Source organism: Phalangium opilio, unplaced genomic scaffold (assembly GCF_054372755.1).
Source record: "Phalangium opilio isolate 3A_F unplaced genomic scaffold, DU_Popi_V2 ptg000105l_1, whole genome shotgun sequence".
NCBI classification, from domain to species: Eukaryota; Metazoa; Arthropoda; class Arachnida; order Opiliones; family Phalangiidae; genus Phalangium; species Phalangium opilio.
Genome location: NW_028324207.1, coordinates 176,107 through 202,591, shown reverse-complemented (window position 1 = coordinate 202,591; position 26,485 = coordinate 176,107). Strand labels below are relative to the sequence as shown.

Sequence of the window (26,485 nt, the reverse complement as noted above, 5' to 3'; positions counted from 1 at the left end):
ACTTTGAAACTTGTGAATATTCTCCACTTCTTTATTGAAACCAAAATCCGGATGATAACTTTGAAACTTTTTGGGAGCGCACTTGGTGCCCTTGTAAACGTCAACCGCGCTCAAAATATGGCTGGTCTCGTGCATAAGTAGAAACGCAAAGTTGGGTATCATTCGCAATTGTCCACTAATCAGGGCGTTAATTACCCCGAGGGCGTGCGTCGGGACGCAAAAGGGACCGGTGAAAGCTAAACCAGCCAAATCCATGTTGGCCGCCATTAACAAATGACTCACGCTTACGCGGGAAAAGTCTTTTACGTGTTTATTCCTAAGTTTTTGAAAAGCAAATAGGGTTTGTTGCGCCTTAAGTGGAGCAGTCCTATTCGGATAGAAGATGTATTTGCCGATAAGACCATCGGAAGGGGTGGTCATTATGGTCAAATTAACTAGTCTCGCACCGAGATTGTCGGCTAAACCATCTTGGTCGTAGTCAAACAATCGGTAGATTCTCGAGCCGAAAAATAAGAAGTTAAAATTAAAATTAATTGGTTTGTGGGAAGTGTTTTTTCTAATTATACCTATCCATATATGTATATATCAGGATCAACTTGCTAACCAAGGTAGACTGACTATAATTAAATTCTTCGTAAACTGAACTGTGGACGAAGGTGCATATCGTGAAGTGCGAACCATTCAACTTCTTCAATCTTCTAAGCATTATTTCTTCTGTTAAGTTTTTATTGTCATTTTTATTTTCCCCGTAGTTTCTCTGGATGCCCCTCTCAGGTCGGAATCTTTCTAATAGCGGTAGGATTATGATTGCTAAGACAACTATACTTCATTACCATTATAGTTTCGTACCTTGATCAATTATTTCGTTGCGCCAAGTACTTGCGTCATTGAAACCTACATCGCTGTCCGGTTTTGCACCACGGTAAACTATATTGTTGTACCAAGTACTTGAAGCGTTATTTACGTCAGAATACAATACAGAAGTACTAGGTTCCACGAAGAGATGTCCTTCGTTTTTGCTTTCAATTACCATGGAAAGTTTACCATCTTCTTCTGGGTAGCCATAACAGGGACTAGTACTATCACCCAACAAGTGTCCTAGAGAATAACCTTATCTAACTTAGATTAGGTACAGAAATTTTAATTGAGGTAATCAATACAAAAAAGAATTCAATAGAGTCAGTGATAACTTTAGTTTAATATATCTCTAATTCGAAAACTTGGGCTTAACTTAGATTGAAGGACGACGTACCTTCAAAATGATTCAAGTCTTTCTCAGTGAAGACATAATCCATGGAACCTTGAGGTCCCTGAAACGTAACTTCTAGAGAGTCTCCGGATACGACGGAAGCCTTCTTGATAGCCAAACATTGGAAACGGCGGCCCAAAGCCCAAAATCGAACCAATAATTTGTCATCGTCAACTAAAACGGATCCCCTCTCACCCGGTTTCATGGTATCCTCAGACGTCGATGCCTCTCGCTTCCAAAGATTCAGAATAGGACCCTTCTCCAACCTCAGCGAAATGGGTTCGCATATTTCGGACTCAATCATTCTGGGTGGGTGATTGAATACCTTCCCAATAACTCCGGGAACTTCCGAGAACCACATAAAAGGTAACAGAAACTGCGCGGGTATCATTTTTTTCTTTTAAAAATTGGAAATTCCGTATCTTTTTTTAGGCCCAATCACCGTTGAAATTTATCACGTGTTTTTTACCTGCGCGCGAAAAAATGTAGGAAAAAGTCACGCGCCAATTACCATTTTAATCTAGGCCTATAATAATAAAGGAAAAATATTCAAATTATTTGAAAATGTATATTTTCCAAATTTAATAAACAATTTATAACATTTTATAAAAGTATAACTTTTGTTTCACTGTATAATAAAATTGACTAGATTAGTAAGGCAGTAATCGGTTTTGAGCGGAGCAATATTTGGCAGTAAATTTGCTAGAGATTATTGACGAGTGCATAAAGAGATATTGATTTTACTGGCATTGGGTTCAGAGTAAAAAAAAGAACTATTTAATGCCTTATTCCCGATACCAGTAGATCTAGCATTATCCGATGCACTCAACATATGATATGTACATGGTACAAAATTATAGATCTTGGCTTCTATTTCGTACAACGGGTAGCCGTAAATCTTGCGGAGAATCAGGATTGTCTAAAATCGTAAAAAATACGTATAATTGAGATGCAATTTGGTTGCGGCGCAGTTGCTTCAATCACCGTTATATACCTTCGATATTTGGTCTCCAATAATACGGGAATTGACCTGGCAACGCGAGATTTTGACGAGGTTGATTGTGGTCGATATTAGTATGCCTGGTGCAAGCCGAAGGATTCAAATAACCGGGAAACGCAATTGCAGCGGCTTTAACGTAAAAGGAAACGGCTCTTTCGACGAAATTGTTGTACGGCGAAATGGAAGAGGGGCCCGAACAGACTTTCAGATTGCCTCCCGCATCCCTAGCTACGTGACTCTTGTCTCCTGGATCGCTAAGCAACTCCTGCAGTCTCGCATTCGGCTAAATTCCAAAAGTTTCAAAAGTATATCAACCACAAGTTACCATTCCATTTGAAACCTCAGAGTAGTCAAATGTTGCATTTATTGTGTGGCAGACGAAAACGCCCCGTAACAAGTGGAAAACGTGTCGTTCCGGTAACATAACGTTATTCGAACCTCTTACCCTTACCTCTCTCAGCCAGTGAGAATTCAACCAATCCCGTAAGGGTAAGTGGTCCAATTTAACAGACGCCACTAAATATCAGAGTAGTCAAATGTTGCATTTGTGTGGCAGACGCAAACACCCCGTAACATATGGAAAACGTGTCGTTCTGGTAACATAACATTATTCGAACCTCTTACCCTTACCTCTCTCAGCCAGTGAGAATTTAACCAATCCCGTATGGGTAAGTGGTTCGATTTAGCAGACGCCACTAAATCAATGGCGGATGGCGCAGTAGTCCTCGTTTTTAAGACTAATTAAAGGATAATTATTTTTTAATAAGATATCATTTACCTTTTTAATATTTAATTACTTTTATATTTAGAAAAAGGTCGTTCTTTTAAGGTATAATGTTATCTTATCTCAAATTTTCCTTTAATTACTATTTCGAATTAATATACTTCTGACTATCTTCTCTCCAATCCCGAGCATAGATAGAACGAAAGGAAAAAAAACTATTTTATTTTAAGAACTTTAAATAGTTTTCTTTCGTTTATAGAAAAGGGTTTCTCGAGCTACTTAATTTAAAATTCCACCTAAGGGTTTTAAAGGAGCTCTTTCGGTAATTTGCCAAAATAAACTGCATAGAGACCCGGGGGGGGGGGGTTGTCATTGACGCATCAACGGGGGCACGGGGGGGGGCTTACCTCTTCAATTTGATATTGATTTGGACTTCTACTGGAAGACGAGAGATCCAAGGGTAACAGATGATGAGATTGGGCCTCGTTTGAAATTCGAAATGGGTAATTATCGTAATTAAACCAACGCGAATTCGAAGCACGATTGAAATTAGAAATGAAATCCGAAGACGTTTCGCTGGATAATTGATGATTAGGTGTCCCCTGTTCTCTGTAATCTATAGATAACGACATTTTTTCATGTAAGCGTAACAGAAATAATGGTTTAATTACCTTCGGGTTCTTTGCAAGACTTCAATTTCCGTCGTCTTAGATTAGCAAACCAGGTTTGAACTTGAGTTAGGGTCAATCCGGACTGTTTCGACAGCGACTCTTTCTCGCCTCGGGTTGGAAATGGGTTATCCTTATGGCTTTCGTACCAACTATCCAACACCACTTTAGCTCTCAAAGGAAGCGACAAGGTTTTACGGACACCACTCGGACAGATATTCGGTGGTGGGGGATACCTAAGGGACAATTCGCAAATAATGAAGTCATTCGTATCATTGTTATCATAAAATATGTTCCAGAAGTTTGTCACTGGTTAGTGAGATCAAGAAGCGATATCTAGTTTACTAGGGAGAAGGTGTAAGATGCCTGAGTATTCGCGCGCCATAGTCCCAGTCCCCCTTTCAAAATACAAGGGGGGACGTAAAAGGAGGGCTATTTCGCCTCTCCTAAGTCGGAAAATACGTAATTTTCGTCATTCGACTCGCGTTGACGTGAGTTTTCAAGAACCAATGAGATGATGGTTGTAATTTAGAGGCGGGGATTAACTCCGGACCTACGTTTGGACTGGAGATAAAGAAATATGGTGAATTTATACCTTCTCCCTAGTAAACTAGATATTACTTCTTGGTGAGAGCTTGTCATGAATTGACGTAGGTCATAGATTCGAGGTAAAGCGACGACTGTTGAAGCGCTGTCAAAGGCTTAGTACAGACTAATTAGGAAGATGGAGTGTAAAATTAACCGAGTGTAGTCAATCCTCGCTTGTCGTTCTCGAACTAGCTTGAGCTGTAAGTCTCAAGCATTACGAACTTGTAAAGGTAGTGTCATACTTATGGAACTTTAGTAATTATCAACATAATTGAAAAATAACAATTAAAAAACAATAAGAATCCCCCACAAAAGCCTGGTTTTAGAAGTAAGAGAAAAGATAAATTTTATCTACGTTCCGTTCTACTAGAAAGTGTACGAGACGGGGAAGACCTAAAGATGTCTCAATTCTGGTGTTTCTTTTTTGTTTTTGTTTTGTTTTACTTTACTTTTTCATTTCTTTCTAGAGAACCATACTTCTTTCTAGCGGCAACTATTTAAACGTTGAGCGGCTTGGAAAACACCAAAATATTTCAAATGAAAAGAAGAAAAAACACTTTTATAAGTGGAGTTTGATATCTTTCAAGTCGCTAAGATGCTAGATCTCTATAGAAATCAATATAGAAAAGAAAACGAGGTCTTAAATCTGTTTTCGATGGAAAAATTCCTATATCCTCATCGATTTCGCCAAAAACTATACGCAAGAACAAGACGCTTGTAACCCTGTTAAGAGTCGTACACTTTACGGTATAAATAATATCAGGGATAGATTTAATTTTAGAAGTAGGAATGGAGAACGTTTAGCATTTACTTCAGTCCGACTCATAGCCCAATATAGAGCCCCTCCCTCCAACGCGTAACGAAAAGTTTACATTATCTTATTGGCTCACTTGATCTACGTTTTGATGACGTTGCTAACGGGAACGGCGGAAAATACGTAATTCCTTTTTACCTCTGTCGCTATGACCCGCCTCTTCTTTCATACCCCCGTCCCTCGGAAGGGGGTCCGGGACTTTGACTCCGTTCTCCATTCCTACTTCTAAAATTAAATCTATCCCTGATAATATAGTCTATAGCTAGGATATGATCTACAAATGTAGCAAACTTTTGAGGCCTTAAGTCCTACAATGTCTGTCTCTTGACCTACCTTTGCCTGATTCGAAATCTCATAAGAGGGGTAAGGGGACGTCGAATAGACATCTCTTTCTCGGCGTAGTGGGCCGCGTCCCACAAATCGATCACTCGAAGGTTATCACTGAATTTACCATTCTGAAAAATGCCAAAATGCCCCCAAGAGGGGGTTGATCCATTAGAACACGGAACGGAAAGTAGGACAACTCTATGCCCCTATCCAGCCTCTGCTATAGATGCCTTTTTTTTCTTTTTGGGCTTATTTTGTTTCAGTTCATAGATTATTCTGTCAAATATTTTTTTCAAAAAGAAAACACTAAAGTCTGCCTCTACAGGGTTAAAGTCTTAAAGAAGACCTTGCATTTCTTATGAGGGCTTGTAGAAATGTTTGTAAACACATACTGGGGGATATCATGTAGCAACTTGAAGAGTAGGCCTTTTAAACATTACGCAACCCTTTCTTTAGAATTACGCCGAGTATCTAGTCCCTCGGTAAATCTTTCGGAAGTTATAAAGGAAAGATGTTATTATCGATTCGAGTTAAGCTCTATTTGTTCAAGAAAATTGAAGAAAAAAATACTAAATATGTTTCTGAAATGATGTATTTCAATGAAGAAGAAAAAAATTGCCTGGCAATTTAAAATGCATTAGTTTCAAATGTAGCTTGTCAGAATGTTTTGCCTTTTCTGTTTTCTTTCTTGGAAAAAAAAACCCACTAAAATATATACAAGACTTCAACAAGAACTAAATTCTTAAAAAAATAATATTGATTTATGAATATTGTCTTTCAAAATTGAAATGGTTGAAATAGTTTGTTGTTATAAGCCTTCTTAAGAATAGTTTCATATCTTCGGTATTTTTTTAATAATTTTTCAAGGATAAAGGTTAACCCTTTTTGTTCTTTGAAATTGCATATCTAAGTTATAACTAACCTGAATTAGTTTGTAAACTTGGCAAAAATCCCGCTTTTTCATACTACTTTCAATCCGATTCAAAATTAGACTCTCTTCATCTTCGTTTAATTTATCTAGACACGAAAAAGAAAGAATAAATAAAATTAATAACATAATTTGGATTATTTAAGTATTAATCATTTTTGGACGGAATACCAATTAAGACCCTGATCTAAGATAATGGATGCTTACAGACAGAGAAAGAGGAAAACATTGGGATTATTCCTCTCAAGTAGAGAAAGAAAAATTGCTATCAAGGACTTGAAAAACTCAACGAGACTAAAATCCTTAAACTTAAGTACTCTCAGTCGAACAAAAACAGAGATCAGGCATAGATTTAATTTTAGAAGTAGGAATGGAGAACAGAGTAATGTGGACGCGCGTCAAAGTCCCGGACCCCCTTCCCTGGGACGGGGGGTATGAAAGAAGAGGCGGGTCATAGCAACAGAGGTAGAAAAGAATTACGTATTTTCGCCGTCCCCGTCAGCAACGTCATCAAAACGTAGTTTAAGTGAGCCAATAAAGTAATTTAAACTTTTCATTACGTGTTGGAGGGAGGGGCTCTTTACTGGGCTGAGTCGGACTGAAGTAAACACTAACCGCTCTCCATTCCTACTTCTAAAATTAAATCTATCCCTGCAGAGATAGAATCAATCAGACGAAGATGCTAGCCCCTCGTTATTCAGAGAGTCCTTGAAATAACCAACGACACGGTCTTAAGCGTACAAAACGAATTCTTTCGCGCCTTCTCCATTTTCACACTTCACCACTAAGCAATTGTTTTCTTTTCCTCTCCTCTCTTAAAATTGGCAGACCTGCCCCCTCCCTTCCCCCATTAATCATTATAGATTGCAGTTCGAGCCCGCTTCCTCGAGATGGAACAAAAACTGTGCTAAGACGTGCAAAGAGAGCGAGAGAGAAAGACGACAGAGTTGAAAGGAACGATGGAAAGGGGCGTGGTCTTTCCAAGATAAAAAGAATAGTAAGAAGGCGGGAGATCTCAAACCCTTTTCGACATCTCCGGGTTACGAATTTATCGCGTCAAGAAAAATACAGAACGAAGTTCGTTTCGAAATTGCTTGTTTTAAGGATGATACGATGATTGATTTCTCTATCTGAAGGATTTTCATTTCATTTTGTTTGTGAAAGGATTCCAACCAGGCCTAGTTTTCCGAACCAATTTACTTAGCAATCACGATGTTCTTTTTAGAAAATATATTCAAATTGACGGAACCTAAAATGTCTAAGTGCATTTTAATAAGGTATAAAATATACGGATTTATAAGTACCTAGACGTTTTAGAAGAACTAGTAGTAATTTCTAAGGAAAAGTTGAGATACTGACCGGTATATTTTGCAGTAGGGGAGACGAACTAGGCCCTATATCTGAAAGGATCAGGATCTATCTACATGAATTATTCAGGTTTTTTGAACAGATAAAAAAGATATTACACCGGTGCTTCTCCCAGGGATTGACTTCATTTCGTAGATACGATAAAAAATATTCAAAATTACACCCGTCTACATGGCAAAATGGAAATTTTAACTTTACTAAGAGGATTATATTATGGAAAGGAAAAAAAACCGATTTTTGAGCTACTCTGAACTTAAAGTACACTAATTTAAGTGTGCCTGTGTATTTTCCTGACTGATTGCTATTAGTAGCGTATAAAAAGGTGTTAATGTTAATGTAAATTTATAAATTAAATTAATCGGTTCCGGTGACAAAGAATTATACACACAAATTGAATTTTTAATGGTTATTTTATCTCATTAAAGACTATGCAGACTTGAGTGAAAACTAGGTCCCCGTAAAATTGTTTTAGCTACCGTTAACCATAACCTAAAACCCATTGTACCACCCTAATCGATAAAATTTATTGGATTTTTGTCTGTTTTTCTTCCTTTACCTCTGGCTTTTTATATGATTTTTTTCTTTTATTAAACCACGTTTCGATTCTAAAGGGAAGCTGTCACAATTACATTATTACCCCCAGAAATACCTCAAGATCTTACCAAGAAGTGATATCTAGTTTACTAGGGAGAAGGTTTAATTTTCCACATATCCAGCTTTATTTCCAGTCCAAACGTAGGTCCGGAGTTAATCCCCGCCTCTAAATTACAACCAGCATCTCATTGGTTCTTGAAAACTCACGTCAGCGCGACGCGAATGACGAAAATTACGTATTTTCCGACTTAGGAGCAGGGCCGGAAATAAGCACAGGACACTGGACATTGTCCAATAAAATTTTAAAATGTCCCATAATATTTTTAAAAACTAAAGGGGTCACTGGACATTTTGACCAATAAATTTTCCGAAGTATTGATAGCTTGACTATGAAGATGCGACACTATTTATGCACACGCCAGTGGACAATGTCCAATAAATTTTCCAGACAAATAGGGGGTCACTGGACACATGTCCTATAAATGTTTTTTCTTATTTCCGGCCCGGCTTAGGAGAGGCGAAATAGCCCGGCCTCCTTTTACGTCCCCCCCTTGTATTTTGAAAGGGGGACTGGGACTATGGCGCGCGAATACTCAGGCATCTTACACCTTCTCCCTAGTAAACTAGATATCGCTTCTTGATCTCACTAAGTCTTTAGCTACAATGTTACCTTCTCTTTAAAACCGCGAGAATTTCAGGCATTCTCAATTTTGCAGTTCAGGGAGCTTAAAAACAAGCAGAGCTTAAAAAAAGAATTACTTTTTCTTCACGTCATTAAAAACCCATTCGAACACAATTAAAAGTAATTGATTAACGTTTTTCTCTGTATAAATTACATAAACGCGTATTGTCCTCTTCATAAACTCCGCTTGTCATAGAAAAAGGGTGATAAATTTTGGTCAGAATTAGGATTATCAGAATTACCCCTTATAGTAAGTAGCTAGTCATTTAGGGTGATTTAGGTTTAACCACGTAAAGAAGAGTTCCAATTACAAAGAGGCTTTAGTCGCGGGAATGAAATATGGGATATGTGCAATATCCGAAAGTTATTAAAATAAAGTTATAAAAGGGGTAATATACATTTAAGTTTAACTACTTCATATTTAAGTGTTTAGCTACTTTTTATTTGAGTGTTCAGCTACTTTTTATTTAAGTGTTTAACTACTTCTAATATTTAAGTGTTTAACTATTTCTAATATTTAAGTTTTTAACTACTTCTTCTAATATTTAAGTGTTTAACTACTTCTAATATTTAAGTGTTTAACTACTTCTAATATTTAAGTGTTTAACTACTTCTAATATTTAAGTGTTTAACTACTTCTAATATTTAAGTTTTTAACTACTTCTAATATTTAAGTTTTTAACTACTTCTAATATTTAAGTTTTTAACTACTTCTAATATTTAAGTTTTTAACTACTTCTAATATTTAAGTTTTTAACTACTTCTAATATTTAAGTTTTTAACTACTTCTAATATTTAAGTTTTTAACTACTTCTAACATAGGCGTAGAGTTTCGTAAATGTTTGGTGGGGCCCGGCCCAACCGGCCTGGACCAATACATAGATAGCATCATTCATGATGCATGCATATGATGTATATAAATACCTAACGAATATTCAGTAATAAATTTAAATATACTACATTGGATAGTATATTTATTAAGTATATCCATGTACTATGGATGTAAGATAATCTAGGCCGTTTTAAAACAAATTTATCCGTATTTGCGCATTACAATGCGAATGTAAAAATCCTTACAAAAATTTCGAGACCACTTTCAAAACTCGGGAAAATCACCAACTTAGGAAACCATGAGAGCGACTTAACCCTTAAGACTAATTTATACTTGTGCCTCGAAAAACATTTTGAAAATTGTTTATCTACGCTATGGAGTTGGCCAGTGCCGCGCCTTACCAGGGATACTAGATTTTTAAAGTAAGATGATCAGCTAGAGCCTTTTCACGTACGTTCAGACGAGACTGCGACAGAGGTTTTTTTTTAACGGGGATCTATAACTCACGCCGTCTGGTTTTTCCCTATGAAGGACAAATTTAATTCCTATTCCGAGTATTCCCCCCTATTTTGCGTCCCACCGGACCTAAGCCGTCCACAGCGCGCCTATTTCTCTCAGATTTCGCATCCTCCCGCCATCATCCTTATTTTGGCTTTGAATTGCACTAAAATCTAGAAGTACGGTAGACTGTACTGCGCATGACACGCCGATAACTCTGTCGCAATTTCCGTCTCCCTTCGAATCCCTCTTAAAGCATCTAGTATCCCTGGCCTTACATTTGTCGCATTATTCCAAAAGCGGATTATGCTTTACACATAAATTACGTAAGTCCCGCTTTTCCATAGCTTTGGCCATAGATTTCATGACATAAAAACTAAACAGACGAACAAAAAAACTTTTAACCAATCATTTCATGACATAAAAACTAAACAGACGAACAAAAAAACTTTTAACCAATCATAAGTCCCCTAACCGTAGATAGCCTCTTTAACGCCTGACCAATCAGCGACGGCTATTACTATTTTCTTGCATGGGACCTCAGCGGCGACATATCCTCGAAGCTCGAAAGGCAAATTTGCGATCGTTCGTTAGTCGTTATATTATATTAAACATTTTAAAGCTCAAGTTTCGAAAATTTTCGAGTCATTTAATAAGTCTTCAACTAAATATTATAAGAATTTTTTTAGTTTCAACAGAAAAATAGCTCTGCGAATAATAGTAGACTCGAAAACTACACTAAGCCTCGGCTAGGTATCGGCGTTATCCCGATTCCGGAGCCGCCAGCGGCTGGGCTCGCCGTAGCCGCGAGAACAGAAAAAAATCCTCGTAAAAAACAGAGTCTTCATGCCTTACTCCCAATTAATCTTTGGTATTGTGTATATAGTTTTAACTAAAGAATATTCAGTTTTTAAAGTAGTTCCCTAATTTACGTACCTGGTAAATCGGTTCTTAAAGCGGAAGGATCGCAAGGATCCGAAGGAGCCGCCTTACCGAATTATGTTCCTCCGCATAAGGGGGGTCTTTCCCAGGAGCTTAGAGAATATCGTCTAGCTCCTCCAGGTACAATGACACATGTTACGTACTTCATGTGTAAAGCCTAATCGGCTTCTGACTATACTAGACGAGAGCATGATAAAAACGGGTTATTTTCAGAAGACCAGTTGCACTTTTCAATCCCATCCCTCATTCCTTCCATTATTTGTGTCAACGGTCAACGAAATTGTTGTAGTATCTAAATTTAATTGACGTGAAAACCATGATAACCAGCCAATCTGAATAGGATGGGCTGCCAGCCGCTGCTGCCTTGACCGGTCAACTCACTTTTTCAACGAAAAGGAAAAAAATCTCTTAGAAACTCCTTTTTCAGTAATATCGTATGATGTACATCTAAGCATTATTAGGTTAAGCATTGTTTGTTTCACATTTGCTCTATGTTTCAAGCGAGAGAGAGAGAGAGAAAGAGAGAGAGAGGGAATTATGATATAGCCTTAAAATGGAAGGTTTAAAACTCCCTTTAAAATTTCTTTCACCCGTCGACAAGTATTTCACGCTTTCAATGCCACTCACCTATTTCAACATTCAAAGAAATCGTGGGGAAATTTACAAGCAAAAGCTTTTCGGAACCGGGTTATCACAATTATAACATAAAGAAATTTCAAGATTTCTGTTTATGTCGCACTATTACAAAAATAACAGAAGTAAATTTATTGAAGTAAGAATAATTAAATAGATAACGATGTGGCTACTATTATGGCCCAGCCCTTGGGTCGTTTTGTTTACATTTTTCAGAACAAAATAAAACTATTCTGTTCGGAAAACACTGCTCTGTAGTGGTTTTAATGGTTTTTTACAGTCAGTTAAACGCAAAAATTATTTTTATGAGGTCACTATCTTCATGATTTCGGTATTACGGATGAAACATTTTTGGAGGGGCCTGTGGCCACTTCTAAAATTTTTGGGGGGACTCGGGCCCCACGGGCCTATAGAACTCTACGCCTATGACTTCTAATATTTAAGTTTTTAACTACTTCTAATATTTAAGTGTTTAATACTTCTATTATTTAAAGGTGTTGTCCTTAGAGCTCCCCCATTAGCTTCACTTAAAGGGTACTAAAAGAACTGCCCTCTAAAAGAAGAGTTGAGGAGCCCAGAGATAAATACTAGATTGGCTGTACTTAAGTACCTCAAACAATGATATCTTCGGGTTAATCTATACCTATCGCGATACATTGTTAATCAATATTGATGGATTAGCCCATGGCCAAAATTAGTGCGCACGTTTCCCGCTTTTCCTATAGCTAAGTGAAGTGAAGTCTATACAATATTGGTTCACACATGAATGCATAGCCTTTTCTTAAAATCGATTTTTCTTAGGGAAACCGCATGATTCAGTTGATGTTAGTGTTTTAACGGTGTTTAATTATTTATTAAAAAAAATCTCGGAAGAAAGGTTTAGGAACCGATAAAAACCTGTTTTTAACGTACGCTGCTTTATAAGGAACAAATGAAAACCTATGGAAAGTGTAGTAATTTATTTCCTCCTGGTTTAATTGCGCCTTGTCGCGTATAGTCTAATTAGGTGTAAATGAATACTAGTCATTAATTACATTCGATTCTCAGGCTAACCCAATAAAGAAGAGCTATTTTCGACCCGCATTAGGTCGTACGGTACGGTACGGATCGAGATACCCAATGGAAAAGGGACTCGAAATAAGTCAGTCTTAACAAAGACAAAAGAGAGCGCGTCTCAAACCAAATTAGAGGCATAATTACCATCCGGCTGACCTTCGCTAGAGTTCTCCCATTTCATTTGGCTCTTCAGCATCCGTCCAGGAAATTTTTTCTCTTCCATTATTGTTGGGATATCCCCGAGGTCCTTTATAATCGGATCAGAGTTGACTGCTTCGTATCGAGAACGACGCGAAATCAGGATTTAAGGAGATTGAATTGTTAGGACTTCGGAGAAGCGATGCTAAATCAGTATTTCGCGAGTTAATTGTACTTAGAGTGTAGGACTGACAACAAAGTGACTACGAATACACCCTCTCCCAAGCAAGCTCAGTTCCAGTATACTTTAATAATTGTACAATGTAGATGATAATCACACGCTCTCTCTCCATGTGACATAGGCAATCCATGCATATGTCTGTCCCTTGTTTATCTGGGATGAAGTTGCGTTCAAAAACATTTCCCCTCCCAGTTTTGTGTACAGCGCATTTTCCCCGTACTTTTCGCCGTTTTAAAACAAAAGCCGAATGAATAAGAGCAAAACGAAACGCCAATGACTTTTATATAATAATAAGCTAGAGGCAAGAGACTCCTCCTACTGCAACAAAAACAACTACGATTACAATCCTCTCGTTTTGTTTTAAAACTACAACAAGCGTCCAAGTAATTAATCCGAAGTTAATGTCTATATCCTCACCGCTTTTTTTAAAAACAAAAAACATTTCAGTGCAAATTTTTAATTTCAAAATTGATAGAGCGTATAGTCTGCTACTACGAACATTTCTCGTGACGTCATACCCCCTATCTCTTACCTCGGTTTTGGCGACCATATTGAAAGTTGTCATATCAGGCTATAGAGTGCTGTCAGGTCCAAGGTTAAACGTCACGAGTCTGCCTTTAGCAATGGGCGGCCATGACAGTTACCGTTTTTTCTTTATGGGAAAACAGCATGGGTGACGTCACAGCGGCGCTTCTGACAGCACTCTATACAATTTACACTACGAATATTGACGTCACGTCCCCGTAGCTCCTCCCCTCTCAGTACCATTCTATAGAGAGCTTTCTGATGGGATAGTAGTACGTCACACCGTCCCAAGTCTTACCTCTGTTCTGGTACCCATATTGGGTGGTCTCATGCTCATTCCTGCCCCCAATATGGCAACGTAAATTATGTCACGAGACTCAGCTCCTCCTCCAACTGAAAGCTCTCTATAGACCATTTCGATGTAACTAAGAGGGAAAAACACGGGGGTAAAACTCTGCCTTCCATCTCCGTTTTTGGCGGCTGCGCTGTAGTCTTTTTGAATCACGAGTGTACGCAGAGACGACAATGTATCAACCGATATGTATGTGCCGATATTGAGGGTTGTCTACCCCTTTTTTTTACGTGGCAATTTTAAATAGACGATTTTATAACTTCGGTGATGCGTGTAAATATATTTCTTCCATAGCTTGCTAGTTTAAAATTCGAAAGTGATTATTGTACATATATATATACGCTTAGATTTAGCAGCTGTTAAGTCAAGTCTGGGAGCTTTAATTTCGAATGATGCTTCAAACGTATTCTATAGCTTATTTTTCGACCAAACAAAATATCTAATTTGTAGATTATAAATAAATATATTATATAGGCCCTACGAAATAAAACATTATACCCTTTGAGCCGATTGGAAGATACGAAAAATATTTCATACTAACTGAAATATAGTTGTCACGTATTAGCTAATAATTTATTCATGACGATGCTGATATTAACAGCTTTGGTCGGCCTAAATGTAATATATGTTTCGGAATATAAAAATAAATATTTTAGATTAAATCTAAAGTCCTATTTATTTCGCGTAAGGTTTGTTGTCAACAACTTTGAAGGAGCGCCTACACATTTTTTTTTAAATATATTTCATCTAAAGAGGTAAACCCACGTTTAATACCGGTATATGAACTGTAGCTTTTTCTCTGTCGTTTTACAATATTGCTAAGGCTATATATCCTGTACTTTAGACGTGCACCGGTTTCGCAGTAAGGGGCGTTCAGTTTTAATATCTAGCAGTCGTTTGATGCAATGGATGCACGAGATTTAAAAACATAACAAAACAATCAAAACGCACGCGATGCGGTGAACTTAATTTTGTATTGTTCCGCGTGAACATTTATTTTTCCGAGAGAGCGTCAGAAAACAGGTGAAAAAAAAAAGAGAGCCTATAGGTAAGGATGACGCTAACAACAAAATGTTAATGCCATGTGTGGGTTTATTAAGTGCCTTTGTATGACATTTAGTTCCGGGGTGAAAATCTTCAATTTGTTTTGATCGCCGCGAACCCGTTGCTTTGTTGTGATTAAATATTTAAGTCAATAATTGCATTATAACAGAAGGGGATAATACAAGAAGGATGCCACATGATTCTTCCCAGGCTCACCCCTTTTTGTTTGCTCTCCCGCTCATCAAACTTCATAAGGGAATCGCATCGTGCTAAGGTGAATTCTATAACTGTTTGGTATTTACTAAATCCTCAGCAATGAACCCACAAACCTTGATTGTCTAGACGTGGGACAAAAACGCACCACAAGCGCATGCGCCTTGTCAAATAGTTAAGCAGTGCTAATAGGTATAGTAATGATGAGGGAACTATTTATCGCGTATGTGATTCGGAGTTCTGATGTTGGGAAGAATCATGTACAATTACCCCGCTTTGTGGTACACTTCTCTCGAAGAGAAGTATTATATACTTCTGATTATTAGTAAGAGAAGAGCAATAAGAAAATGTAGAGTTACGTCAATGCGACGTTTCATACTTATTGTTATTATGCCACTCGTGATTACGTACAATTATTCTCAGCTAGGCTTCTCGCTTCTGGCGTATTCGGCTCTAATTAAACAATAGACACACGTTCTCGGTTTTCAAACCTTGAAGATGAGATACATTAACAATGGTCGTGTTATCGAGGCGTGCAACGAACGTCCAAAACCACGTGGCTTATCCTGGGCGCGTAGGACTTGACATATTCCACATGAATGACCGACACGTCCCATAGAGTTCCGTGGATTTCGCGCAGAATAGAGAGCAATTTCTCGCGGACGTTCTGACCCCATTGTTCCCATTCTGGTCGCGTTCGGACTTTCTTTGTCCATTTAGAACAGCGCGTTTCATCCTCGCAAACGTCCTGGACAATGTCCCCTTTTGATTTAGAGGTGACATTACCGTGAATGTGTAGAACACCACCCGTAGTCCGTTTCAAAGCCCGACAAGCGGTTTCTAGACCTTCTTCGCACGAAGGAATCAATCCTAGGTTGACCCTATCGGCCACGCCAACGGGGCAGACCTGACCGAACCAATTTGGAAGTCACCTCTGACATTAGAGGATCATAAGGTTATAAAATGATTATATCTTACGATTCTGTTGTCTCCGAAGTAAACGGTACACCTATCTTCAACTTTATTCAGGGTTAAATTCCTACGTAGAGCTTCGACGGCATTAGGGTTCCATTCGCAAGCGTGTACGTGAAGGGCGGAGGCGTGAACCAAGTACGGTAAGGTGAAATAACCGATACCTGAAATCATACGGCACAAAATAGTTCCGTATTTCTACGATGCTAGGGTGAAAATTAAACTCCAGAATGATTATAAATAGCCCTTACCAGCATACATATCAACGACAACTTCTTTACTACAATCAAAAGAGGCTATCCTTAACTTCTCAGTTATATTTCCCGAGCTAAACATACACTTAGTAACATCGTAAGTGTACCTAAAACAAAATAACACCAGACATTTAGATAATAAGCGTTAAGATATGTTCCATAAGTATGAAACTTCCTATACTTCGTAATGCTAGAGACTTAATGAGAGCTAGTTCGAGAACTGTACTAAGCCTTTGACAGCGCCTTACCAGGCATCGCTTTACGAGAATCTATGACATGTCACCATGAATCTATATAACTATGAATATACAGCTGCGTTACGCTGTCTAACCTCTTGATGCGGAAGGAGACATCAGTCACGCGTCTGCTAGTGTTAGGAGCGGGAGGGGGAGTCCGGGGGTGTGTAAATTTGAAACGTCACTTCCTCTTGTCTTGTGATTGGCTATTAGAGCTACGCAAAACGCGTCAAAGCTAGGAGGGTAATACCCAAACCAAATCGACATGATAGAAGGGGCATATGATAGACCTGTATATTCATGGTTATATAGATTCATGATGTCACCTACGTCACTTCATAACAAGCTCTCAGTAACCATTGACTAACTTATGAAACAAATCTTATGAACTTATGATATCATCGATATAATCAGATAGAAGCAAATCAGTGTATCATTTTTATTAGCCCTAAGAGGTTTCGAGAGAAAATGGAAGGGTCATGGTACAACTAGAACGGGGTCACCGCGAAACAAAGCGTGGCTCGTTTCGAAAGTCCATGCAAGAACTTTACAGAGTCATATTACAGGATTAGCGGAAAATATTGGAGAAATTAACTATCAGAGGTTTGTTGCTCTCCGAGGACTCTAAAGGGCTAAGTCCAAGCCCAGTAGGCCTAAACCTTAACGATGACAAGTCCTCCCGTTACTATCTCCAAGAATATATATACGGTATAAAGGAGAGTGTAATAATATACCTTATTCCATTATCTCGGTGTTCGACCCAAACGTCGTCTCCAACGATCAATTCAACTCTAGAGGAACGGAAATGGTCCGAAGAGACGCTTCGCTTCCGACCCAATCCGCGACACTTTAGACATTCTAAGACAATCGTCCAAAGCTCCGGCCCTGCAGTGTAAGATCATTTAACAATATCAAATATAAGAGAAAAATGGTAAAATTCACATTTTCTATAAAACCAGACGCCTTGGAAAGTTAAATAAGGTTCCGTTCGAATTAACCTGATATCTAATGGGAAAAGTATTCCAATATATAAATGGAATCTTAGAAAGTTGTCGACAATCAAGTGATAATATCAAAAACAGCCGAACGTAGAAAATTCTGGTTCTGAAATTTGTCTTTAGACCAAAGGATTGTACCAAGAAGTGATATCTAGTTTACTAGGGAGAAGGTATAAATTCACCACATTTCTAGCTTTATCTCCAGTCCAAACGTAGGTCCGGAGTTAATCCCCGCCTCTAAATTACAACCAGCATCTCATTGGTTCTTGAAGCCTCACGTCAGCCCGACGCGAATGACGAAAATTACGTATTTTCCAACTGAGGAGAGGCGAAATAGCCCGGCCTCCTTTTACGACCCCCCTTGTATTTTGAAAAGGGGACTGGGACTATGGCGCTCCAATACTTAGGCATCTTATACCTTCTCCCTAGTAAACTACATATCCTTTCTTGGTTGTATTTATATTGTTGACACTAAATGAATTTCTTATACTAGGGGTACATTATGGAAATTGAATATTATCACTTACTGGTCAATTAAAAGGAGGAAGCGTGGGAGGAATTGCTGGTACAGATCGCGAGGGACCTCGAAAAGGTCAACGCTAGAACTTGTACCCAAGGTTGGCTGACACTCACCTAACATCTCCCAAGCCGGATCCTGAAAGGAATTGGCCGGTAGAAGGATTAAGTCCCCGTGTTTCTCCCATTTCTTGGGAATATCCGACATAAGTCGAGAAAGCAACGTCACATTCTCGAGATCGGGATCCGTTCGTGCGAGACCCTTTATACAATCTTCTAGGCGTTGCTTCAGTTGTTCGTAAGGAGATTTAGGCTTGTTGGATACCAGCCTGGTACTTTCATGTTCCGGATTTTCTCTCCCTCCATCATTCGGTAACAGCTGCTTCGACATTTCTATCGTCCAATGAAGCAACCACTACGATTCGATCATTCGCCTACAAAAATAAAAACATTTGTTGCTTAAATTGGAGAGGTTTTTTTTTATCATTCAATCAATGTTTTCAATAAAATAAAAATTGGATTCTTGGTAGCAATAATAAAAATATATTATTTCTCCTTAATATCAAGGAAAAAGATAAAATAAAATAAAACGTAAAGTTCTAAAAGAGCTCCAAAAATCCAAATGATTTCGGTATACAATGTGGCTACTTGATGCACTGGGGATGTAAGAATACAGCTGATTTAAGATAGTGAACACAAAACTTGTTCAATATTTTCTACGGGTAAAAACCAAGTCAAAGTAGGTAGCTATAGTTCTCGGTACAAAACCAGACACAGACGCCGAGGGTAGAAGGTAGGCAGACAATATACACCGTAGTAAAAGGACTTTAAGCTCGGAAATAGACTCTTTTCTTCCCCCAAGAGAGAACTAGGCGTATAAGAGAAGAGAAACGGAGTCTAGCTCTCTCTCTCTGGTCGGTTGCCAGGCAACGCTAGGAGATCCTCATCCCACACCCGCAGCTTCCCGAGCCTTTCTTACACCACTGGATAGAATTTGCGCCATCTAGTTCACGGGGTACGGCTCGACAAGTACCAAGACGGTCCACAGACGGTGGCAGCGAGGTATCGGTGGTTATTTCTAAGGTCTGGCTAAAAGAGTGAGCTAGGAGATCGCGAAACTCGTTTTATATCATAAACTATTTGTTGCGGGGTTCCTTTTAGCGACATAGCTAGCTGCCAGAGTTATCGCTCTCTTTGAATTTATTCCAAACGGAACGAAGCGAAACGGGACTTTCCATCGCTACAAAAGTAAACCGTCTGTCAGCTTTCAAACACCGGACAACCTTAAACTGTCGCGAAACTTTTGTCACGGTTAAGTTAAACCACCGCTAATTTTCTTGGCCATTTTAAAGGGAGGGGAAATTAAGATTTAAAAATAAATCTTGTTAGAAAGTAAATTTTTCTCGTTTGTGGTTGTGCCTACATAAACAGTCAAAATTGAGAGTTCAGTGAAAATCAGTCAACAGACTATGTCACAGTTGACTGCCATGAAAAAACAAGTGCTACAATTGAGACAGGAAGCGAATATACAACGGATTAGCGTCTCGCAGGCTTGCGAAGAGTGAGTCTTTCATAATTAATTACCTTTTCAAGTTCCATTTAAAATCTCTTAAGATTGTCTCACCTTTTATTATTATTAACAATTATTCTTTATACTTAATATAAGCTTTTCGAATCAATCCCAAGATTCCTCGGGATGATTTTGACAAATTTCACAATCACATTTCAAATCGTATTATTGTTTGGATCTACTTCCGGTTAGTTAGTACAGTTTAACTACGCGCCTAAATATCATACACAGATAACGTAATTTCTGAATATAGCTAGGAGTGCATCCATATGCGATAACAATATCTGACGTTAAATCTCATAAACTCTATTCATGATTTAGATCGCGGACAATTTGGGAAGTTCCCCCCCAGATATAATAAATGATCTTCGACAGAGGTAATGTAGTCAGCCGTCGGGGGTATCGGAAGTAAAAGGGGCGAGATTGAAAAATCGAATTTATCTCCGAATTTATATTCATTATGTACGCTTCTGGACTTTCTTTTCTCTCCGCAAGATTCGGAGAAAGTACCTTCTTTAAGTAGCTGGTGGGAGGATTTCATCTGAAATTCCGAATATAATATAAATGATGCCCTTTGACCTGACAATTTAACAGAGTGATTTGATATACTTGCTCTTTCTTTTCCCCAGGGGGGTTATATATATATATATATATATATATATATATATATATATATATATATAGATATATATATATATATACACTCCGCCCAAGGGAATGTTGGGAATTTCTTTTAGTGACTCAGGGAAGTAAATGGATCATTTTTAGGTAAACCGGAAACAGGATTTGTAATTTGTTCTGGAGTTCAGGGATTTCCTCTTTATTAATAATCATATTAATGAAACTAATTATAAAAATAAACATCGAAATTAAAATAAACCAAGCAGATCCTTATTAATCAGTTAAAATTATGCAATCCTCCGTTTGATGTATTGGAAAATGACCTACTCCGCGGATTTCCGACTCGCGGCATGCAGCACGCGAGGTTTGTTCATAAACTTAGTAAAATATTTAATTCAAATCACATCAGACAATTCGGGAACTCTCTCTCACCAGATATTATAAATGACTAGCCGAGTTTCCCGTTCTAGAGCGGTCTGTCTCAGCTATTCAGCTACACACTCCAATAAATATCAGATGGGCTGAACTGACTAAACTAAACTACCCTTTGGGATTGCTTTTCCACCCAAAATTTAATTTAAACGGGTCCCGACGTCGCACTTAAAATAAAACCCTTGTCAAAAAGGAAAAAGAAAATAAGAACAAGAAGAAAAAAGAAGTCTCGAACGGGTTTTCATTTCATATAAATGATTAACGCGGCTATCAGATTTAATTGAATTAAGCAATATAGAGCACATTTATTTTGTTTTGTGAAACCTAATTAAGATTTGAGAGGGTAGCGAGACTATAACTCAATCAAATTAAAATAATGATAACACAATACAAGAAAGAATGGTATTATCTAAGAAATGAAAGTTGATGAAATGTATACAGGGGTTTTTTTGGGTGTACGATTTTGAGTCGAAAATGTAACTTCTATCTCCATTTTGCCACAAGGGACACTGTTTTCAAGTTATGATTTGAGTTATTTAGGGATGACCCCTTAATTAAATTAGAAAGCATTGCCTAGTTCAGTTTATTAATTAAATTTAAAGGGTCGTCCGTAAACTACTCCAAAATACTTGAAAACAGTGGCGCGGACAACAAAATGCCACAGAACATTTTCGTCTCAAAATCGCCCAAAGAACATACTCCCATTGGTGCAATTCTCTATGACCCTATGGCATTTTCTAGTCTCAGAAAACCTTTCGCCCCATTTTCTCGCGCCATTATCGCCAAACTGACGTCACCCTAACGTGAAAGACGTATAAATTTATTCATAGAAGATTTTTAAAAAGCCCAAAGCTTAGTTTTCCTTCCAAAACTTTCCCCAGAAACTAACGAGGTGAGAATTCTCTGGTGCCACGTATGCCAATCACTCGTGATTAATTGGAGCCCTGAATAACTCACCTCCCCCCTTACCATTAGAAGCTCGAGAGCAAAAAGAATATTTAGAAAAATAGCCGGAAAAACTGAATGATCAATAAATCTTTACGTATAATAGCAAAACGTGAGTTTTGAAGAAAGCCCAGCAGTACGTTTAACGGGGTGGATAGGACGATATGGACAGTGGGAAGCTACTCATCCATTACTCTAAGTGAGACTAGGAAAGATAAAACGATTCAATACATGTAGTAGTCCCCAATAGAATATAAAAGAATGGAAAAATTTTCAGACTGTAAATGCTTCCTTTGATAAAATATTCTTTGCGTGGAAAACCAGTAGGGAGTCCATCACTCACACAAACATATAAGAAGACGAACAGACTTCAGTTTTTGAAGATCGTAACTTAAAGTATACCATCTTTGATATTGTCTATAAAGCAGGGTTCATACAACTTTTGGGAAACAAATTTCCCTGAGATTTCCAGGTTTTTCCCCATATACTTCTCTGAATTCTCCAGGTTTTTCCCGTATATGGAGTATCCTATGGAGCAAATGTTAACGAAGGAGAGGGGGGGGGCAAATAGGACTATAACATAATTAAAGGACATCCCCGAATCTCTAGTATAACCAGAGTTATGAGCCTCTAAAGTATAGTGTAATGTTAATCCTATGGAGGGTATGTTTACGAACATTTTGCATAATTACTCGGCCCTTGCTTGACGCAAATTTCCCTGGTTTCCCTGAATTTTTCTAAAAACTCGAAATTTCCCTGAATTTTCCCTGAGGTTTTTGTCAACTATTTATTTCCCTGATTTTTCCAGGTTTTCCCTGTTTTCCAGGTTTGTATGAACCCTACAAAGTAATAAATAGCTCTGGTATGATAAAGAATATCGGGGAGCCCTTCCTGTAATGAACTATGCCTACATCTTTCTCCAATCTATTATTTCAATCGTGAATCCTAGCAACGATGTACGAATGAATAGATAGTAAAAGCAAAGGCAACATTTAAACTGTATCAAAATGGTCCCTATTGTACGCGTCAATGTTGGAAAAGGCCAAGAGTTTAAGGTTTATTTCCATCTTTCAAGATTGGTTTAAGTATAGGCAATGGCGGAGATCCATCCATTCGGCGACATTATATTTCTTCTCAGTTAAAAATATCCAATAGCTCTCTCTCTCTCCAATCCAAAGAAAAAACTAAACGAAAAATCTTTGCGGTAGAGTTTCTAAAAGCCTTCTAAAAATCCTTCCATCTAACTTTTCTGTTCGAGAGGTTGCACACTTTCTATCTATAACTCGAAGGCATTTTCTGAAACGTCCAATTATTGTAGGAAGTATCCTAGCCCTTAAGAAACTGAAAAATAAGGTCGAATTCATGGGTAAAAATAGAGGAATAAAAGAATTTTGAAAAACTAGGGATGGAGAGGAAACAGGAGAGAGAAAATAGCACGAATATTTTATGGATGCTTCTGGTTTTCATCTTTCTAACAAGAAAAATTGCGATCTTGTAATATTAAGAGCTACGTGTGTTAACGTTTTTGACCATATTTTCTTATTTATCCATAAGTTCATAGGTTATGTTTCATAAGTTTGTCACTGGTTACTGAGAGCTTGTCGTGAAGTGACGTAGGTGAAACGTCATAGATTCTCGTAAAGCGACGCCTGGTGAGGCGCTGTCAAAGGCTTAGAACAGACTAAATAGGAAAATGGACTGCAAAACCGGGTGTAATCAATTCTCGGGTCGTTCTCGAACTAGCTCTATCTCTAGCATTACGAAGTATAGTTATAGTGTCACACTTATGGAACATATCTTATATACTTATGTTTATCGGAGCTCTGAAAGTTGAAACCCCAGCCTAACGAGAGTGTTGAAGCTTTCAGTTGTCAGGAAAACTTGTCACAATTTAGGGGTTAAACAGTAAACTCGCGTGACCCCCAGTTTGCTATTCTATTCGCGCTGGCAGTGGATTTTAGAGATAGGGTATTAGTCAAGACTCGCGTTACAACGAGTGAACACTATAATTATACCCACTCCATCTTCCACAATTCAAACTCGGAGTTTGTAGCACATCTTTTCTTAACTAAACTCGTTTTTCGCGCATTCGAGCTCAACAAAGACGTAACCAAGGCCAGAACAAACTCCGTTCCCATAAGCTACGTTGTGGTTACCTACGCATACACGTAGCTATAAAGATATTCTTCATTGTGCCTGACGGGAGAGCGTGTTTTACGGGAACACAAGCGTCAAAAGAGGATTAAAGTTTTACTGTTGAAGGGGACTAAGCTTGTTCGTTCTTCGGGCGTACTCGTGGGCGCCCTGTCAGGGAATAAATTGTGTTATTGGTTAGAAAAATGTTGGGGTTACTATTTTACATATTGAAAAGCCTCTTTTCTATTGATTCAGTCAGAGTAAAAATATACGTCAGTTCATTCATTCATAAGAAAGTCAATTTTCTCTTTCAAAAACTCTTTACATATACTTCTTCCGTGCAATAAAGAGAACTTTGCAAATTCCGGGATGGTGTGGAAGACAGAATTTTAGATAGCAGTAACGTCTTAATTGGCTTGAATATCTTTTAAAGCCTAGGTGTATTTTTAGGAGAAAACACTTAAGCCTAGCCAGAAGGGGATAATAGAAGAAGGATGACACTCTGTATCATCTTAACAACTTAGTTATGTAACATGATTCTTCCCAGGCGAGGGAGCCCTTTTTGTTTGATCTCCCGCTCATCAAACTTCAGATGGGCATCGCACCGTGCTAGGGTGAATTCTATAAATGTTTGGCACTAAATCCTCAGCATTCAACCCCGAAACCTCGTCTTGACGTGAGACAAAAATCAGCAAGCGCTAATAGAGTGATGATTAACTATTTATCGCGTATGTTAATCGGTTGGGAAGAATCATGTTAGAATTACCCTGCTTTTTGGTACACTTCTCTCGAAGAGAAGTATTATACACTTCTGGCCCAACTTATAAACTGGACTTTGGGCCTTTGCATGGAGCTACGTAAAGGAAAATTACCTATACCATTCAGACTATAGCACTTAGTTGCAAATTTAGAAACTGCTCTAGAAGAAACGGAAAACTGTAAAAATGTGTAGGTGCATGGCTGAAAAACACTTAAGCCTAACAATACGTTTTAGACATTTGCATCGAGGTTAAAAACATCGCGCATGCAGACAGCGTCAAAATTGCGAGTTTTAAACTCTGTTGCTATAAAGAAAAAATATGAAAACGTCATTATAAATATCTTTAAGGTTTTGGTGTATTCTGGAAACACTTAAGCCTAACAACAGAACCTTAGATCGTTACTTAATGGAAAATGACGTAGATAACATTACGGAATATCGCTTTAACAATGGAAAGAGCGGGTAGATGAGAGAAATTGAAGTGTATATAGTTAAGACTAGAGGCGTCAAGAGACGAGAGAAATTGAATTAAAATGTTCTAGATTCCGATCTTTAATTTCTCCTCACTCCTCAGCTAAGTTCCTACGATGCCAGATACAGCTAGTGGTCTCTATAGAAAAGCAAAAAGGATTTTTAGGATAAACCGCGGGAGAAACATCCCTGAAACAGTGAAAAGACCCAACCATAAAGGCAGTTGCTAGTGAAAAATTAATATACCGTAACACACAGCAAGCGAATTCGACCATTCGCGTTTTCTACGAAATTACATTTTCGCTCATTCCTTTTTCTCTTTCTCTCTCTCTCTTTCTCTTAAAGCAAGGGGGGAAATTTTTACTGATAATGTAAATTTAATTTCAAGTGACGGAAGGTTATTAACTCGAGGTTATTTTAACACTTCCAGAGGTCAGGCTTAAAGAATAATTAGTTTCAAAGTTCAGTTTAATGTCCTTCTGTATTACATAAAGGATGGAAAATTTCGCTTTTATTTCCAACATTAATTCTTTCTGGGGAATTTCAACTGAACATTTTTAGAAAATTTTAATTCAAAATTTCGTTACTAAAAACGAATATTATTAGACCTAGGCCTATAAGGATTTAGGAATGTTAGTTTTCTGTAAATTTAAATATAAACTATATCTATATAAACATAGATATAATTAATATATTTTTCAACCCGTTGCTCTAATATTTGGAAGACGGGCATTAGGGCTTTTGGCGAGGGGTCGTACGTTTAGGAAAAAGTGTACGGGATTTCGAAATCTAATTTGATTTCTTCGGATTTCGTTAGATTTCGTCGGATTTTGTTTGATTTCAGAATTCGATAAAATCCAATGGATTTCATCGAATTTTGAGATTTTTCCCATGATTCCGTCGGATTTTGCTATTTTTTTACCGTGATTTCGACGGATTTTGCGATATTTCCCTTGATTTCGTTGGATTTTGAGGTTTTTCGCGTGATTTCCTCAGATTTTGGGAGTTTCCCCGTGATTTCATCGGATTTTGTGATTTCTTTTGATTTACGATTTCGTGAATTTTGTAATGGATTTCACGATTTCTTTACTGATTTTGTGATTTCCATGTAGATTCCGTGATTTCTTTGTTGATTTTGTGATTTCTATGTAGATTTCG

The 26,485-nt window shown here is 37.9% G+C and overlaps 3 protein-coding genes across 5 annotated transcripts in view; 1 reads left to right on the top strand and 2 right to left on the bottom strand.

Annotated features, from left to right (window-relative positions):
* Window positions 1–1,698: 1,698 nt before the first annotated feature.
* Window positions 1,699–14,633, bottom strand: LOC149625043 (uncharacterized). Of its 2 annotated transcripts, none has more exons than XM_089851793.1 (7): window positions 13,048–14,633; window positions 6,293–6,387; window positions 5,377–5,498; window positions 3,645–3,877; window positions 3,381–3,589; window positions 2,244–2,532; window positions 1,699–2,168 (listed from the first exon to the last, which is right to left on the bottom strand). In XM_089851793.1, the coding sequence occupies exons 1-7, from the start codon at window positions 13,124–13,126 to the stop codon at window positions 2,104–2,106; spliced, it is 1,092 nt and encodes a 363-aa protein (XP_089707919.1). In that variant the 5' UTR covers window positions 13,127–14,633; the 3' UTR covers window positions 1,699–2,103. The 2 variants fall into 2 exon arrangements, with proteins under 2 accessions (XP_089707919.1, XP_089707920.1); XM_089851794.1 differs by having other exon boundaries at window positions 13,060–14,633.
* Window positions 14,634–15,780: 1,147 nt separating this feature from the next.
* LOC149625041 (tRNA wybutosine-synthesizing protein 2 homolog) overlaps window positions 15,781–26,485 on the bottom strand; it is a 43,118-nt gene continuing 32,413 nt past the window's right edge. For both annotated transcript variants that reach the window (XM_089851795.1, XM_089851796.1), the window contains 5 exons: window positions 18,510–18,826; window positions 17,613–17,763; window positions 16,640–16,749; window positions 16,395–16,552; window positions 15,781–16,323 (listed from right to left, as the gene is read on the bottom strand). In XM_089851795.1, coding sequence (XP_089707921.1) covers window positions 15,940–16,323; window positions 16,395–16,552; window positions 16,640–16,749; window positions 17,613–17,763; window positions 18,510–18,783 — 1,077 coding nt within the window. In that variant the 5' untranslated portion in view covers window positions 18,784–18,826 and the 3' untranslated portion in view covers window positions 15,781–15,939. The remainder of the gene's footprint in view (window positions 16,324–16,394; window positions 16,553–16,639; window positions 16,750–17,612; window positions 17,764–18,509; window positions 18,827–26,485) is intronic.
* Window positions 19,410–26,485, top strand: part of LOC149625042 (guanine nucleotide-binding protein G(I)/G(S)/G(O) subunit gamma-12-like) — a 39,366-nt gene continuing 32,290 nt past the window's right edge. Inside the window, exon 1 of the mRNA XM_089851811.1 lies at window positions 19,410–19,953. Coding sequence (XP_089707937.1) covers window positions 19,862–19,953 — 92 coding nt within the window. The 5' untranslated portion in view covers window positions 19,410–19,861. The remainder of the gene's footprint in view (window positions 19,954–26,485) is intronic.